Source organism: Cynara cardunculus, assembly GCF_001531365.2.
Source record: "Cynara cardunculus var. scolymus isolate 2C chromosome LG 17, CcrdV1, whole genome shotgun sequence".
NCBI classification, from domain to species: Eukaryota; Viridiplantae; Streptophyta; class Magnoliopsida; order Asterales; family Asteraceae; genus Cynara; species Cynara cardunculus.
In genome coordinates, this window is record NC_037544.1 from 7,587,278 (window position 1) to 7,601,061 (window position 13,784).

Below are 13,784 nucleotides of genomic sequence, written 5' to 3' on the forward strand. Positions count from 1 at the left end.
GAACTTAACCTATTTTATTGAGTTTTGTTCGGTTTTATTGGGCCTTAAACCATTTATCAGGCTTTATTGAGTTTATCTGGCCTTAATGGGCTTTATTCGATTTTATTGGGCCTTAATGGGCTTTATTCGGTTTTATTGAGTCTTAATCTATTTTATTGGATGTTATTCGGTTTTATTGGGCTTTGTCAAGTTTTATTGGGCCTCAATGGCGTTATACAGTTTTATTGGGCGTAATGGGCTTTATTCGGTATTATTGGGACTCAATGGGTTTTAAAGAGCTTTATTCGTTTTTATTGGGCCTTAATCTATTTATTAATTATTAATTAATTTTTATAATTTACTAAAAAATAATAAATATTTCATAATTAATAACTAATTAAATTTATAGTTATTAATTAAAAAAAGTATTTTAATCAATTAATTAATATTAAAATAATTTTAACCTTTTAGCAAGGGAATTTCCTTCGGAAATCCGTTACTGATTGTCTAGATATAAGGCTAGGTCAAGCCGCCATTCCGACTTTATTCACGCCTCCTCCAAAAGAGAAACAGTCAGCAACTCCTCCCCCCACCCATTTATGCGATTTTTGACCGGCAACCTCCTCCCACGCTCCCCCCCACCCATCGACATCCTCCCACCACCGACAACCTCCCCCACTCCGGCAAGCTCTTTCACCCGACGATTTTTCTCCATTTTTGAAGGTATACCTTTCTTCACCCTTTTTCGTCTTTTAAATGTATGTACATACACGTATATGTTTGGATTTTGATATGTGTTTATAAATTACTGTATTTATATGTATGTGTATGTATGCAAGTTTTTTATATGTATGTGTGTAACATTTGTTTGTTAAATTATTGTTCTTGGGTAAATTGTTGGGTAAAGTTATATAAATATATGTAAGCTTTGTATAAACTTACATATATGTTGAAATTGTTTTGCGTAAATTGTTGGGTAAAGATATTTGTATGCAAGTTTTGTATATATGTCCGTTTTAGAGTTTAGTAAGGATTCAAACTTTCTAAAGCATCCATTGCACACACACTTGCTAAACTCGCAAAGTTGCTGCTTGTATTTTCAAATCTAATGGTTTTATATTTTGTGTTAGAAATGGGTTGCCAATTGTCGAGCAAACGTTAGGGCTTGTATTTTCAAATTTAATTGTTGTATATTTCGTGTTAAATTTTACATATTCATTGGTTTTGTTTATTGTTATTACTAGAAATTTATACTTTGTTAATTAGTTGGGTTGCCAATTGTTGGACAAACATTAGGCTTGATTATATATATTTGTAATTGAGTTGTCAATTGTTGGCAAACGTTAGACTTGATTGTATTCATTTGTAGTTGAGTTGTCAACTGGGTTCGGCAAAAATTTGGAAATATTCATTTTATAGCTGTTATGCCGTCAAATGTTTTAAAAACATAGGCTTCTCAACTCGTTCAAACCTTTACATTTAGAGTTTTAAAGTCATCCAAAACTCCTTTAAACCTACGTTTTGACTTTCTAGTAGTCAAAACTTTACATGCAGGCTTTCTCAACTCGTTCAAAAGACTTTCAACTTCATTCACACCTACGGTTTGACTTTCAAGTAGTCAAACCATTACACTTAGAGTTTTAAAGTCATCCAAAACTCCTCTAAACCTACATGTTGACTTTCTAGTAGTCAAAACACTACATGTATGCTTTCTCAACTCGTTCAAAAGACCTTCAAATTCATTCACACCTACGGTTTGACTTTCAAGTAGTCAAACCGTTACATTTATAGTTTTAAAGTTATCTGAAACTTCTCTAAACCTACAGTTTGACTTTCTAGGAGTCAAAACTTTACATGTAGGCTTCTTAACTCATTCAAAATACCTTCAACTTCATTCACACCTACGATTTGAAGACAACGAGGATGAACCAAAATTTGAAGACATAGATGATGATTCAAATGATGAAGATAAACCGATGTTATTTGATCATTCTTTTGATGAGTATCTTGTCTTTTGTATGCTTATTTCACTATTGTACATATAATCACAATTTGTCATTATATTTTTTCATTATAGAATCTAATGTTTGTTTTTCGAGGAGATGTCACGCTGAGAGCACGGTAGAGGCCTTCATGGTAGTCTCCGTATCCCTATGTTTTGTTGGGGCAACAACTCTGTTGGCGGGCGTGGCGAACTGAGCACCGATGACATTGTTGAGTTCCTGGAGACCGTCTTCCGAGATTTAGATGAACAAGATGTGGCCATGGAGGTCCCAGCTTCGACAGGTTCAGGGTCGGAGAGAGGCCCCAACAATGAGATGCCGACACCCTGTCATCTGAGCCAACTAAGACATATTTCTTTGTTAGGCAACGGGTTAGTAAATGTGGTATAAGACTTTGTATTACATAATAAAATGATATGAATGTCTTTTGTGTTGTAAATATTTTTTAATTGTACAGGTTTAAAGATGGCCATGTTATCCGGGAGATGACGACTATATTTAGGTTTTCCTTCGCTGATTCGTGGCATAGATGGAAGGAAGTCCCTCAGGAAGCTTGCAACTTGATGTTCCAGCGTTTTAGGCGGTGTACCATTTTAATGTTATTATACATATAAGTTTATTGTTTTTACATTTATACAAATATTGTGTATGTAGAATAAGTTCCAGTGGGAACTAGAGTTGGATGACATGGTTCATGATTTATCGACCAAAGTCATGCACAATAAGTACTCAGATTGGATGAGTGCTGCACATGACTAGGCCGTGGCACAGGCCTATCCCTGTGCTCAACAATGAGATGGTGAGAACTCCTCACGTATTAGATTACACCGTCCTGTATGGATCCCAGAGAGGTTTTGGCTTCAGATGATTGACGAGATATGTATCTCTATTGTGAGCTTTTTGAACTGCCATGTCTTTTATAACGCCTTATATATGTGCTCTGTTTTTAACAGGTTTGGGATACCGAGCCTTGGAAAAGGAAATCTAGGATCAATAGGTCTAATCCGAACACACAGTTTGAGGGGGTGTCGTCTACACACACCGGGGGATCGATCAGTACTCAACAACATCGAGATAGGATGGTGAGTATCTAATCTTTTTTGAATATGTAATTCTTTCTCTATGTTTACTAACAACTTAACCTAATTGTATAATGTAGGAAAAACTAATGGGTCGTGAGCTGACTGCTACTGAGGTGTTTGAGGGCACTCGCTACATGAACTAAAAGTTCGATCAAGGTTCATCCGACCTGCCTACCGATCCTCCTCAGTTTAGTTACCTCAAAGCTGCTAGGTATCTTGTAAGTTTTCTAAAACCATTACTTCCGTTAATGGATACGTTTGGTAAGTTTAAGGTAATATATTTTAATAAACATGATGATGCTTTTAGTTTGGCCTATCATTGTTGGGTAAACGTTAGGCTAAGTAGATAGGTTGAGAATGTGACTACCATTGGTATTATTAGAATGCTTCAATTGTTAAAAACATACGTTGGATATGTTTGATTTATAACTGTTATGCTGCTAAAATTTCTACATATATGTTACGAGAATTAAAGTATATCTCTTGGACTATTAGCAAATGGAGATTAGTGCAAGTATATACTTATCAATCCACTATCGTCTTTTACAAGTAATAAAGTAGTAAAAATACCGAATATCGTCCATGGGAAAAAGAAATAAAAGTTCATTTAAAAGTCTAAATAAAGATATGAGTTCAGATGGTGAGTTCGAAGAAATATTGGTGGTGAGTTGGTTAAATACTACTATTGTGAACAAGTAATAAAAGAGAGCTTAGGGTGTAGGGATTTGTTAAAATATCAAACCGATTTTTTAAGTAGATATAGCATGCTTTATAAATAACTTGTCCTTACAACTAATTGCTTCTTTAAGGTATTCTCTCGAGATGTAGAATAACACACAGTCATAGATTAAGCCTTCATATCTCTATGCAAGGCTAGAGTCTCGATATTGGCTCAAACTATTCCTTATATAAGCAAAATGGAGTGAAAACGATTCTAAGTAGCTCTCTCGAGCCTACTTCCATATCATTTAAGTTGACGTGTGCTTGTTGATTTATCTCTAAATCCAACACACTTTAACAGTTTTAAACAAGTGATAAACTTGTACATGGATTATGTTTTTACAATATAAACTTGATTGACGTAGTTGAAAAGATTTATTATTTAATTTTCTACAAACGTGATCAATATTTCTCTTAACATTACCCAACACTCAAGCTATATTTTAGCCTACCATACTTGAAATAATAAAATTAATTGCATAAATAATAAAACATATTAATAGGAAATAAAACATAAGAAAAGAAAAGAAAATAGAATAAATAAATGCTAAGAAGATTTATAAAGGAGACTTCTAGAATGTAAGGAGAATTTAAAGATACTTGCAACCTATATTTTCATACCAAGTTAACTTCGAAATTGCATCTAAAATTGCTTACTTCAAAATGCCAAGCATCCCTCCTTTATATAGTAGAAGAAGGGAGGACAAGGACCAAAAAATAAAACTATTATCCAACTATTTACGATGTCCAAAAGGTAAAGCATTGTTTATCCAAAGGATAGTCACCGAGAATATCTTCAACATGTACCATGAGATCTTCAAATCTGCAGGAGATGGGCTATCAAAAAAAGGATTAGATATCAAAATATCTTCTGTACTATTATAAAAAACGCTCCTGGAATCGCCCCATGCTTCAGCCAAAAGACCTATTAACATGGTTTTTTTCCCCCAAATATCAACACAAAGAAGTTAACATGTTTATCACATCAATTTAGCTCCAATATAAAAAAGATGCAAAAATAAAACAAAAAGACTCAATTTGTGGAATTTTGGGAAACTAAAACGGATAAATAAAGTAAAAGAAATGTAAAAGCATCAAATAAGTTGATGCTTATCAATATATAACCTCACTCGTTTTTGTTTCGGTGAACTATATGAGCGATTTCAATCTCTTAGGGGTAATTCACAGTCTAATACCGACAGCCCTGCCCCTGATGAGGCATCTATTTGGGAGCAGAATGTTGGAGGACGGAGGAAGAGCCACATATTTGGTTTCAGGACCTCCTAGGATCTCTGTTATGCTATGACGAGTAGATGAAGCAGTAGCACCGGGAGATCATACGAATCAACAACGGAGGTATGTTGGTTATATTGTTATCTACTTTCTTATTACTTTCATTGTGAACAAATTACTGATTTTGTCGAATATTGAATATTTACAGGTAGCAAAGTTTAGAGAGAAGTTGGCAAGGGTAGAGGACGAGGCACGGGTGCGGGAGGAACGCCATGTTGCCGATATGGAGGACAAATGGAAGAAGATGGCAAATTTGGAGGCCGAACATGCCAGACAAGCTGCTGCATTAGCCGAACAAGACGCCTTATCAGAGCATTTTGCTGCGTTTATACGGTAGTCAGGATACGTTTTCCACCCTCCCCCACCTCCCGGTAGTTAGATTGTATGAATTTGAACATTAAATTGTATGAATTGGATATTATAAATCATATGAATTGGTTAGTTAATTTATTCACAATTTTGGTAAGTTATATTATGGCCAGGTTTTGTATCAAAAAATACAGTAATTATGTAATTATAAAAAAAATATTTTTAGATTAACAAACATTAGCGACGAATTAGCGAGGGAAAATCCATCGCTGAAAGTCCCTCCCCGTCCCTTGCAGATCCGTTGGTGAAAGTTCCCTCGCTGATCCGTCGCTGAAAGTTCCCTCGCTGAAAGTTCCTTTGCTGAAAGTTCTTTCACTGATCCGTTGCTGAAAATTCCGTCGCTGATTCGTCGCTGAATCTGTTTCCTCATTAGTTGATTATGAAATCATGTATTTTTGCAAATATATTTTTGCAAATGTATTTTTGCAAGTAGTAGTTGTTTGATGTAAGTTATACTTTGCACATCGTATTTGTTAACATTTATATTGATTATTTAGGGAAAAAAAACACTAAACAACTGTGATAACTGGTTCTGGTTATCACTTGAGGTAATTAATACGTGCTTATTTGTTAACTGTTTATGTGACAACATGATAAATTGTTATACTTGATTATGTTGGTATGAGAAATTATATGCATGAGAATGCATGTATGAATATATAAATATATAAAGGTGTACACATCCATGAATAATAGTGGTGAAGGTTGCATAAGTATGCATGATTATATCATGTATGCATGTTATATATGCATGGATTTGGATATATATATATATATATATATATATGTACATGAACATACATGCATGAGAGGAGCGCGGCTTAACCACCATAGTTATTTTGGAAAGTATAAAAGGAGGGGTTAAACCTCCTTTGCACTCGCTTAAAACTTGAAGGAGATTTGAGAGAGAGCTTGTCCAGATTATTTGCTTTAAATTGGAATTGAAGTTGGCTTTCAAGAGGTTGATTTTCAAAAGGAAATTCAAGGTGAGTGATTTAAATGTTTTAATTCCTTTGAAATGCCTAAAATTGTTGTTTAAACTTTTCACCCGGTTTAAAGATTAAACCGTATGAATATTATCCGGATTATGAGTAAACCGGTCAAGTAGTAAGCGATTTAAATATAAACCGGACGGTAAGCGATTAAAGGCTAAATCGCTTGGTGTAATCAACCGGTTTAGTTTTAAACCGGACGAGGGTTGAGCGGATTAGACTTAAACCGGACATGTCTTAAATGGTTTAAAAATAAATCGATCAAGTTGTGTTATCCGGTTTAAGTAATGAGCAATTTATGAACTTTGATTTATGTTAAATACTTAAATCGGAGAAGTAGGAATACGATTATGTGATGACCGATTTATTTTAAATGAACATGTTATCCGGATTGTTAAATCGGATAAAGCATGAATAAATCCGGACAAAATGTTGAGAATTATTCCAAGTGTTAAATCGGACATAATGTAAAGAATTGTCCGGATTTGTAATCCAACCAAAGTCTTGACCGGATTATGTGTTGTCTACCAATTTTGTTTCATTTAACAAGAAATGAGAATTTTGATAAATATGATTTTGAACTGATAATATTCTATTGACTGTGGTCTATTCTACATGGAATTATTTTATGAAATGTTTTGATGGGGAAATAAGGGTGGCATATCAAGGAGAGGTGTATATTGGGATAAGGGTGGCATATCAAGGAGATGTGTACCATGAGATAAGGGTGTCATATCAAGGAGAGGTGTATATTTGGATATAAGGGTGGCATTTGTATGTGTTTTATGTGATATAACTCTTACCATTATATCCTTTAAGATTACCGTGGTCTGGTATCTTTATTTTTTTGTGATTTAAAAGTTTAGAATCAGGGTTCTTATTGGAAATCATGTCTAAATGTTATTGAGAAGAAAGTAACAGGTTTGGCCTGAAACTTTGAATAAACCTTATTTAATTTAAAAGGTTTAAAAGTGGCACTATGATATACCTAGTTAGTACAAACTTATTTAGATTTGATGTGTTGTTGCAAGCAGAGAATTTGGCTTGAAAAGTGAAATGTATTGGTATTATGTTCTTGCTTGTCCATATATTTGTTATATATATGAAAAGTTGTTTTACATAAAAGTTTTGGTGATTTTCACCCTGCAATAACATAAATAGGGTAACTCACTAGACCTTTCGGTCTAACCCTCGTTTTGTGATTTTTAAACATATATTGTAGGAAGTGCTGACGGTAAGGGAAAGGGAAAATGTGATAAATTCCCTACGTGTTTATCTGCATGAAGAATGGCTGATAATATGTATAGGTTTTGGTAGATGAATCTTGATTAGTACAAGAATTGTATTTTAAATTTTTGGACCATGTATTCTGTAATGGTAGATTCTTGTACTAAGAGACCTATGTGGTGTACAAACATGTATTTCTTATGTATGAAGTATGTGTTATATGCAATGTATGGAATGTGGTGTTACAACAGCTCACTAAAGGCTGAACAGCTGTCCTGTTATGTCCTACCATGTCCTGTCATGTCTGTGTACCAAACGCACCCTCACTGATCCGTCGCTGAAAGTAACCGTCTCAAATCTGTCGCTGATTTATGTCGTTGGTCCATCGGTGACAACATTACCTATGAGCTTTTGACCGACGGACTATCAGCGACGGATCAGCGACGAAATACCCTTTTAGCGACGGATTTGCGAGAGAATATTCCCTCGCTGATACTCTTCATTTTTATAGTGTTTGGTACACAAAGCCCACACAAAACAGTTCTAAAAACCCATAACAGTTCACCATTTTTAAAGTGAAATTAAAGCAATTTTAAGGCTATAACATGCGAAAAAGTTTTGAAATTAAACTGTGATCTATAAACAAAAAAGTATATATTACCAAAAAAGAAGGCGTAGAAAGTTGCAGGTGATCATTTGGACTCATCTAGGTCGAGAAACCTACGGTTATCACTATTAATGTGATCGCTGCAATCTGAGTCTAGAAACCACATTGATTGTGTGGGTTCTTCAAAATCTGTTTGAGACATCAGTAACATTTCTTCCTCCGAATTTACTTCGGCATAGTGACCTCCTCTTTCACAACTAGAACATTCATATTGGAAGTGTCCTAGATTATGACATTTGTAGCATTCCACAATTGCTTTGTTGAACCTTATCTGCCTCTACCTCTACCTCTTCCATGACCTCAACAACAGTTCGACCAACTCATCCTATTCCACCATCGTATGAGACATTCAAGGCTTGTTCTTCGCTTCTAACATGGATGTTCATTCTTTGTTCATGAACTAACATGCTCATTTGAAGCTTACCTATGTTGAGCTCGCCTAAATCATTAGAATCCTCTACTACATAGTCAAATCTGGAAGTCATTGATCTTAAAATTTTTTCAATGATCATGACCTGTTTCACCTTCTCATCATGAGCCTTCATCTTATTTGCAATATTTAATTCCCGAGCAAAGTACTCATTCACCTTCTTCCCTTCCTTCATTTGTAACACTTCAAACCTCATCTCAAGGCTTGCAATTGAGCCCTTTTAACCATGTTGATCCCTGATATTTAATTTTGTTTCATAGAATCCCATATGTTCTTAACACTAGCTTTATCAAGGACAATCTCTAAAATATTACGATCAGTAGCCCGGAATAGGTAGTTCTTCACCTTTAGATCTTTGAGTTGAAGTTGATTTTGTTCGTTGATGGCATCTGCTCCGTCATTAATAGGAGGAACTCCAATTTGTAGCAAGTCCGAATACACTTTAGGAGGAAGAAGGTTCTCCATATGTATTGTCTAATGGTCATAGTGACTATCAAACCGATGAATAACTGCTCAGACATATTTGTCCATGGCCATCTCGAACTTCCCTGTTCCCATCTCATTAATCTTCTACATGCCTTGCTTTTGAATTTCATCAAGTGTTTCAATCTTCTACTATATCAGGAATTGTAATTCCTAAAAACTAAATCAGGTCCCAATATGGTGTTCTCATACCTAATAGCCCTTATAAGCTGAAAAGCAGAGGATGAAAGACACAAGGTGTTAGAATTGAAAATCAGTGTTAAATTGTATTCGTCTTGAAAGTTAATTTTGTCTATAATTGCGTAAAAGTCACCGTGTTTGACTTTTTATAGACAGTTTGACTTTGATTTTGTCTTTATCTTTGACCCTATATAAAGAGTAATTCCTTTGTATTTTAAGAAGGATTCTCAATTGTAAATATCAGATTACGTAATATCAGTTTGACCATTCTTGAAGAGTTGACTTTCTCTCTCTACTTGTTCTTCATGTTCTTGAACATTTTATGAAGTCTGCCATTGATGATTAGTTGAAGATTGATATTAAAGGGACTAATACAAGGTTAAAAGGCAGAAGCTACAAAAAGTATTAAAACCTTATGACTAATAGACCGAACAAAACCTGGATGAAAAGAAGATAAAAAAACGGTGAGAGAAAAAGAGAGAGAGAGAGAGAGAGAGAGAGAGCGAAAGGAGGAAAGAAAGGAAAAAACTTGGAGGAACATTAACTTTGACGAGTTGTGCGTGAAACAGGTTGGGAATGGTTTATAGACGACTTCCTTGACTAATCGATGGAAAGATCCCTCTCATTTTCCATCTCCATTTCTAGACTTTTTGCTCTAGAAAACGAGAAACATGTGACCATGGCGAACATGATCGAGTACAAAAATACCTGGGACTAGCGCAGACCCATTCGTGATGGTCCGTGAAGCTGAGGAGTTCGAACAACTAAAGGTAGATATTAAAGATTGCTCTATAACCGATAAACCAGACAACTGGAGTTGGGACTGGTGCATACCCACCCGTGACAACCTCATAAAGGTAAAATATAGATCTCGATTCTATTTTATGTCCGGTTAGCGATTCTGAAACCGAGGAGTGCACTGTGATGTCGGAGGTATGGAGATTCATTGAAAGATGGTCAGTCTTTACCAAAGGAGAGATTCATGATTTCGATGATCAACATATTCAACTTAACTAGCAAGGATGGCAAAGTCAAGAAAGCTTTGGAAGTAATTTTTCTCATCAATTGCTACAATCTAAGAAACAGTATAACATGGAGATATCAGATTGTAGAGATATCGTTTATTTGAATTTTGGCTAGGTGTAAAGGGAGTGTTACAAACCCTATAACATGGAGAAATCATTCAATCGATTGAGTCAGGAATCCGTAATGTAATTGTTCCTCGTTTGCTAGTTTCTTAGTAGCCCGTAACAAAGTTCTCATTACTGCTTAAAAAACCCTAAGGCTAAGATTGATCATTAACTTTCTTTTTTACAAAAAATATATAGGGAAATCTTTAATTAATATCGAGCCCATTAATTTGAAAACTAACCCATTATTAAGTATTAACTACCCAAATCAAAATTTGCTTTTATAAGTGAATATATTATTTTTATTTTAATCCACTTTCTAGAAATGAAATAAGAAGAGGCATCAACAAAAAAGCATCTTCATGTCTTCATCATCAAATAAGTCGATCAAGTCAAATGCCATAGAATTAATTTTATTCTAACCAAATATTCTTTATAAGGAAATTTACCAAATATTCTTTAATGAGATGGAAGTGTAATGATGCACTATTTCTAGCAAATAAAGATTAGTATTAAAATTAACAATAAATTATAGTTAATGATAACATGATCATGGTAATTATATGCCAATATAAATAGGAGCATAAGCTAGTGTAATTGTCCACAAGATCCCATTATTCATCCAAATTGGCCTTTATTCTTGAAAACCCTACTATAATGTTCGTTTTTCTAACTCTAGTTTCATCTCTCTTCATAAGTCATTCTTCATGTTTAAGCCCTAAAATCCTTGCTAATACTCATGGCGGAGATGGGTTTTTGCCTGCTTTAGGAACATGGTATGGTGATCCAAGAGGCGCTGGAAGTGGTGATTACATATACATCTCAGTAGTAGTAATTATATATATATATATATATATATATATATATGATTATTAATTACTCAAGGGATCTTTTAATTATTTTCTCGTGATATATATTCCTGATTTTCTTTGAATGATTATGTACAGGAGGAGCTTGTGGTTGGGCTGATGATGTTAAGTCACCTCCATTCTCAGCCATGATAGCAGCTGGAAATGCTAAGATTTATTTGCATGGTAAAGGATGTGGTGATTGTTATCAGGTGTTAAAACTAATTCTTTGTAATTAAAAAAACTAATTAATTTTGTTGTATATATGTAATTAATGATTTTAATTAGATCATTGATGAGTTGGGGTTTTTCAGATTAAATGTAATCGAAGGCCATATTGTTCTGGAAATCCTATTACTGTGACGATAACCGACGAATGCCCAGGGGCATGTAACGATGTCCCATTCCATTTTGACCTAAGCGGAACTGCTTTTGGTGTGATGTCAAGTCCGGGCCAAGCTGATAATCTTCGTAACCTTGGCCAAGTCGATATTCAATATCGAAGGTTAGTATATAATGTAGTTCGATGGAGAAACCACTACAACAAAATTGTGTTTATAAGATCCTAGGTATGCTAATAGGATATTTAGGAGGTGTTTACCAAACGCTTACCCGAGTAAGTACTTACCGACAAGATTTAACACTATCACTTACTTACCGGGTAAGATTTTTGTCCACCAAAAATCGTATGTAACAATTTACCAGGTAAGCGCTAACAGTGGTAAGAGTCGTGCCCTCACTTACCGGATTAGATTCTCGGTCCTTGCTTCGCTCTTACATGGAAAGATTCTCGGTCCTTACCATATACATCCGGTAAGTAATGTGACTTGGTAAGCGCTTACCTGAGTAAGCGTTTGGTAAATGGCATTTTAATAAGATTTTAATCTTATAGAACCAATATACGTCTTAACACAACTTACCTCTGTTCTTAATCCTATAAATTTATAGTTTGACAAGTATTCTATTAGGATGACCATGCATGGTTGGACATTCTAATAAACCTCATCGTTAATCTATTATATATAGTGCACTGCTAATACTTTTTAAAAACCTGTCTTGTATATTATTAATATTTTGTTATTGCTACTGGTATTAAAGATTTAAACTCCTAAAGTGTCGTTAATGAGACAAATAAACATGTATGGTCAGGGTTCCATGCAACTACGGTAACACAAAGATTGCGTTCAAGATAGTTGCAAAGACAAACCCTTATTGGTTCGCGACTGCAATAGAATTTGTAGATGGAGTTGGTGAAGTTAAGGTTGTGAAGATAGCACAAGCGGGTTCAAAAACGTTTGTTCCAATGTATAATAGTTGGGGTGCGGTTTGGGCGGCCAACATCAACCCACCTTTCCCTGGTCCATACTCATTTCTGCTCACGTCTCCAACGAATAAAACAATTATGGCTTACCAAGTGGTTCCATCAAATTTTGTTCCCGGACAAACTTACTACTCGCATGTAAACTTTTACTGATAAATTGGTATCTTTATAGTAGTCTTCCAGAATATTGAAACCCTAATTTTGTAATATATGAATCAAGATTTTAATAATGGATGAAGTACTTTTTTAGGAAGATTTGGAAAATTATGATCAAGGGAAAAATTGTTTGTCGTGTGGCACTAACACATTCAGAGCTAATTTATTGAAAAAAGTTCAATTGATAATTAGATTGAAATTTATCGCGTCTAGGTTAATCAGATAGTATTTGTACACGAGTTCAAATAAATCATAAATAAAGACAACATATATTTAAATTCATGTCAACAATATTTTGTAAGAAACCGCTGTAGCATTATGGCTATCTCAATGGTTAGAAGTAGTCAAATCGGTATTGCGTAGGAAGAAACATTTGGAATTGTTGCTATCTCCATGATCACGGGGAAGCAATAACATCTCTATTCAAGATGGAAGAATAAAAGTTAAAATCTTTAAGGATTTCTTTCTTTTCAAGATTACGACATTAATTATATCTATACTATATTATAAAGCATTTGATAAAAGCTTTTAAAAACCATTTTTTTAATGCACGAAGTACTGTTTATTGATACATATTACTTAAAAATCAAGATTACATGTAAATTGTACATAGGTACAACTTATTAAAGCTCTATGTTTGAATTCGTGTAACTAGCTGCGGATAAACATAATCAAATAGAGGATAAACATTTCATTTTAAAATATAAAAAATCTAAAATATAATTAGGATAATTATCGTGTTCTAACAAAATAATTAACTATTATTTTTATAAGAAAAAATTATATTACTAAACCAAATATAAATTACTTCGTTATTGAACTTAAATTAAATTATAATTAAAAAATATGAATTAAAAAAATTACATAAAAAACGAGAAATTTTAAATAGTTAATTTGATACTAA

General features: G+C 34.1%; 1 protein-coding gene across 1 annotated transcript; it reads left to right on the forward strand.

Moving 5' to 3' along the window:
• Positions 1 to 3,312: 3,312 nt before the first annotated feature.
• Positions 3,313 to 12,877, forward strand: LOC112499821 (expansin-B15-like). The gene is made up of 6 exons (XM_025103099.1): positions 3,313 to 3,336; positions 5,226 to 5,410; positions 11,272 to 11,360; positions 11,503 to 11,615; positions 11,718 to 11,908; positions 12,553 to 12,877. The coding sequence occupies exons 1-6, from the start codon at positions 3,313 to 3,315 to the stop codon at positions 12,875 to 12,877; spliced, it is 927 nt and encodes a 308-aa protein (XP_024958867.1).
• Positions 12,878 to 13,784: the final 907 nt, after the last annotated feature.